This window comes from Curcuma longa, unplaced genomic scaffold (assembly GCF_044706935.1).
Source record: "Curcuma longa cultivar G26 ecotype Majalengka, Jawa Barat unplaced genomic scaffold, ITB_CL_G26_1.1 contig_19528, whole genome shotgun sequence".
In the NCBI taxonomy this organism is placed as follows: Eukaryota; Viridiplantae; Streptophyta; class Magnoliopsida; order Zingiberales; family Zingiberaceae; genus Curcuma; species Curcuma longa.
In genome coordinates, this window is record NW_027431117.1 from 1 (window position 1) to 5,014 (window position 5,014).

Below are 5,014 nucleotides of genomic sequence, written 5' to 3' on the forward strand. Positions count from 1 at the left end.
AAATGAAAAAGGAATTGTGTAGGAAATTTTTGTCAGATGAATTATCGTCAAGATATTTTTTCTTACAAATATCATAATCTCAAGCAAAAGAATCTGTCTGTGGAAGAGTACATTGTTGAATTTGAGAATCTCATGATGAGACGTGATATTTTAGAGCCGGAGGAGCGAAACTATCGCTCATTTTCTCAAAGGACTTCGATATGCGATTGGAAATGTTGTCCAATTGCAACTATACTAGACTTATAATGACACATGTAAGTCTGGCTCCTTAAGGTGGAAAAACAACAAAAAGATTCAAGTCGATTTAGTGATCGTTTCTCTTCAAGTGGTGGTGCTTCTAACCAAGGGACTGCATCTTCTTCAAAGAACACATCAACATCAAGAGGCAAATCAAAAGGCTGTTGCAAGCAAGGAGAACAATGCAGGTTTTGTTAAACCAAATGGTCCTAACAATCAAAAAACATGTTTCAAATGCAAAGGTTTTGGACACTTTGTTGCAGATTATCCAAATCGCAAGATTATTACTTTTGTTTGAGCTCTCCGGCGATGCTGAGATCGAGCGTTCACTGTCTTCAGAATCTAACTTATATTGAAGGAGAGAGATTAAAATTTTGATTTTAAGGCAGAAGGTCGAATTTTGAAGCCAATCAGGGAACCAATCAAACCTATGGATGGAGCAACCAATGGCGTGCCACCATCGCCACCGCCTTGTGGCTTCTCCGCCATGGCGGCTCTAATCTGCGCCACCTCACTCAAAGCTTCGTATATCTCCGGCAGGAGATTGGCGGGCAGGTTTCTCTCCTTCCTTTCGTGCCTCTCCAGCTTCCAGTAAGACGGCGAGGCTGGATCGTGGCTCGAGCTCGCCTCGTAGGATCGCACCTTCTTGTAGTCTCGCATGAGGTTGTCCCACCGGTCGTTGCACTGGTTCTGGCTCCGGTGGCACCCCTGTTTCCAGCAACAATCCTCCACCCATTTCCACCGCATCTCCTGCGGCCGACTGCTGCCGGCACCGCCGCCGCTCTCCTTCAACGTTCTCTGCGTCCTCCGGCCGTAATCCACCTTCTTAGCTTCGATCAGGATCATCGTCTCGTGGAGACTCCAGTTGCCTTTCCTGTACACTCTGCCGCTCTCCTCCATTGCGCCACTTGATTTTCTTCTCCAAGATTCGATTTTTTATGCTTCACAATTCTTGTATTCGTGATTGAGACAGCGCTACTGCTATACCTGTTCAAGCTGGAGCAGGGGACAACCTATGGAGGACTTTGGTTTCAATCATGGTTTTGCAGAGGGGGATGGATTGCATCGCATGCAGATAATTAAATAACGAGGGAAGTGATGGCATTGAGAAGACTTGTTAGCTTTATCTTTTTAGGCTTTCTGCATCTTTTTATGAGCTTTTGCCATGGCGTGGGGCTCGCTGAAACCCTTCAGAATCCAAGCTCTTAGCTTTCAAGTCCCCAACCCACTCATTGGCGTACGTTTACACACACTACACTGACATTGTCTGTGGTGAAAAACAGTGCATTAGATATAGAAAGTAATACACGACAACCTATTTATTTCATGATATTATTATAAGAGAAATCCTAATGTCAAAACATCAATTCTTTAGGTAGATCAAAAGAAATAATATCATTGTTAATGAAAATGACATAAAAACTAAAATTTGAGCAGAGATTATTCCCCCAAATCCTTCCTTCAACATGCACCAACTGCAGTACTTCACGCACATGATGCCAATATTGTCAATATTGTCACAGTGTGTGTGTGTGTGTGTGTGTGAGAGAGAGAGAGAGAGAGAGAGAGAATTTTCCTATGAGGTCTAATTTGGAAAGTATTAGTCCAGGACCAAAATTGTTGTTAGGCAACAGTACAGGACTGTTTCGCAATTAACAGGAAGATTTTGGGTCTTGATGGTTGTCGCGCTCAGTTAGGGATCCATCTCATCCCCTCTTCCTGTGACGTTTGAGCGAAGAGGGCACTGAGAGCAGCTTGGACGTGGATCCAGTGGCGGACGACGTACCGCCGAAGGAGCGATTAGAAATGGTGTGGCTTTCAACTCTTGCTGTTCAAGTTCCGTCTTTTCATTGGGTATAATACTTGTAAAAGTTGGACCTTTTTTAGATGGAAAACTGGAGTTTCCACCAGTTCTACATATTATGAACTCCATGTGTATACTTTTTACCTGATTCCTTTGTATATATATTATATATAGTTGTTTCTGTCGTATTATATATATAAACTTATGCGGAATGGCTAAATTGCTTTCCTTGGTGAGGTGAGGAATTCTAATTTCCCTGGAAAGGATGCTTGGAGTTTATTACGGCTGTAGATTCTGGAATTTGGTCGATTGCGACTGCATTTGGAGTAAATAGGTGATTTTAGATATTATGAACTTTGATGTCATTGTCCAACTCATTGTTGCTCCACAATTGTGCAAATGGTAGTCAGTAAATTTCCACTGATCCTGTTTGTGTTGATGTGTGCTTTTTGGTAATTTACATTTCGTTTTAGTCAATATTGCCTCCCCCATCTAAATAGGCTTCAAGTCTTGTTTTGACTAGATTTGTTCTTCTTATTCACTACTGGGTTTCTACTTCAATTTGCTGTCATTGACACTGTGTCTTTGTACGGAATTTTTTTTCTTTCTATATCATTGTTGATTCTGAGGAAGACATTCTTTCCTTCCTTTTGTACGATGATTTGCGTTTAATTTTCAATTTGTTGGGTTTAATCTAATGAATTGCATTAATTTCAACAGGTTTCCGGATTAAGTTTTTGGACATCCTTCTTTCCTTTTTGTCATATAAAATACAATTTGTATTCTATCATATTGTATCGAATTGAATCATTATCAGTCTTTCAAATTTTGATTGATTAATGTATATGAACATATCACTAATTGTGAAACTTATGATTCTAACAACTATGTACATAACTACAATATTTCACTAATTGTGAAATATGTCTCTTTTCCATTTTACATCCTTCTATTTGATTTATCATTCTTAGTGCTATGAATGTGAAGTATAAAATCAGCCTAGAACTAGACGAACGTATACATACAAGATATAGTAGTTTTTTCATTCAGTAAGCTGAATAATTACTTAGTTGTCTGACAGACAAACTTTGATGTCTTTCTTCAGTGTAAATCCTCCATGTATCTTATATCATATACAGTCACACTGTTTTCCTTTCATCCAAATTAAACCAACATCACTATGCTCTTGCTCAAGCCTAGTCTTACTTTCAATCATCTGACAAGCTGCAACCTACAAGGCCAATCTGGTTTTTGGACAGACAGTCCACCTCTGTATCTGATGCAATTTACAAGACCAATCTGGTTTCTCTCAAAGTTTTGGTTTCATTTTTATGCACTCGAATGCTCTATGCATCGTTTTGTAGTCTGGCACAAGCTCTTGTTTTTCCTTTGCTGTTAGCAAACCTACTTATCTTGATGTTGGTATGTAATGCCTCTGGGATTAATGGAATCTGAGTGAACTAATGCTTCCTTTTCTTCCCTTTCAAAACAAAATAAAACAAACAAAAAAATGCATTGTTTTCCTTGGCTTGCATTGCTCCCTAAGAAATATAGAAAGAGAAGAAAAAAAGTATTTTTGTTAGATAATAAGTTGGAAATAGGGACTTGAGCGCCTTTTGTCGTCATGATAATGTTCTTATCCAGTTAAATGTGGTAACTGCTCACCATACTAGCTTATGTTAACAATATATTGCAGTTAGCTATTCGCTTCACTTATGTTGTAACTTCTATGTTAAATGCCAATTTATAATGTGCTGATTTGCTATATTTTCTACTGAAAAAACAAGTATATATTTATCTTTTCTTAAATAACTGGATCTCTCTAAAACTGCCATGAGTAATAGAGACAGGAGCATTAGAGGTTTCGCATATATTACAAGAATAAATAGCTCCTCAACTGCCAATTAGCAAATGTGCACCACTTGGAAACTAGAAGGAAGGCATTTTTTTATTAGCTACATAGCCAATCTTGAATGATTTGTACATGGATACGAAATATGGTCCAGTCCATACGTTGCTGAATGTTCGTAATCAGCAGTTCAGCACATGCCTATCCATTTTGTGACATGAATATCTGATGTTCTCTCTCTGGAAAAGCTGGAAAACCTTGCATCTGCATTCAACTTATCTTTTAGGGGAATGTAAATAGGACATTGTTTTCTAAGAATTACTTGCTAAAGTGAGATGAACTAGCATAGCATGCACGCATACAGATAGCATGTCAGGCAACTGGCACGACCAGGTTATGCTTCAAAAATTCATATTAGAAATGAACTTCTTGTAACATCAACTAGATCTTACATTGGCTTGTTCCTTGTTTAGCTTCATGAATTCAACTATTATGATGCTTCTACTTCTTTTAAATCTGAATTAACTTGGACATTTCCTGGGGATATTTGTTTTTGCATGTCTCTAAGCAAATATGTTCCATTTCGTCTTGGCAGATGCCAAAGCAATCCGAATCAGGTTCTATGTTGTTGAAAGACACAAGGCATGCTCTGATTCTTATGCCATTCTTCCACCCAAAAAGCATGCTGACTCGTTAGAGGATGATGCAAATAAAGTATGCCTACATGATTCGAGATCAGTCCCAGTTTCTGCTGAAACTGTGGTCCTGCTAGCAGAATATGGGTGATTAGCAGTCTGCCACTTAGCATCAGTTTAATCAGGTAATGGCACAATTCTGGATTAGAATTAACTCAACAATCAATTTGACTGTAAATACAAGTTTTCCCTCATAATTGAATCTATTATCCTCTAATTCATCACAATCAGTTGGATCTTAAACAGTTTAACAAAGTTTTCACAATGCAGGTTGACAGCCGTAGAGCCTCTTGGGACATTAAAAAAAATCCAAATTGGTTTAGTTTCAGATTAGTAAATGATCCTACAAATGGAAAAATTAGTCTTCCAACCCATTTATGAAAACCACAAGTTCTATGCCAACTCTTATCAACAATTAAATTTCAGTCT

The 5,014-nt window shown here is 38.4% G+C and overlaps 1 protein-coding gene across 1 annotated transcript; it reads right to left on the minus strand.

Annotated features, from left to right (window-relative positions):
• Nucleotides 1-525: 525 nt before the first annotated feature.
• LOC141817175 (trihelix transcription factor ASR3-like) lies at nt 526-1,137 on the minus strand (the record flags this gene model as incomplete). Its single annotated transcript, XM_074704843.1, has 2 exons — nt 666-1,137; nt 526-579 (listed from the first exon to the last, which is right to left on the minus strand). Coding segments are annotated over exons 1-2 (526 nt in total), but the record flags the coding sequence as incomplete, so codon positions are not given.
• Nucleotides 1,138-5,014: the final 3,877 nt, after the last annotated feature.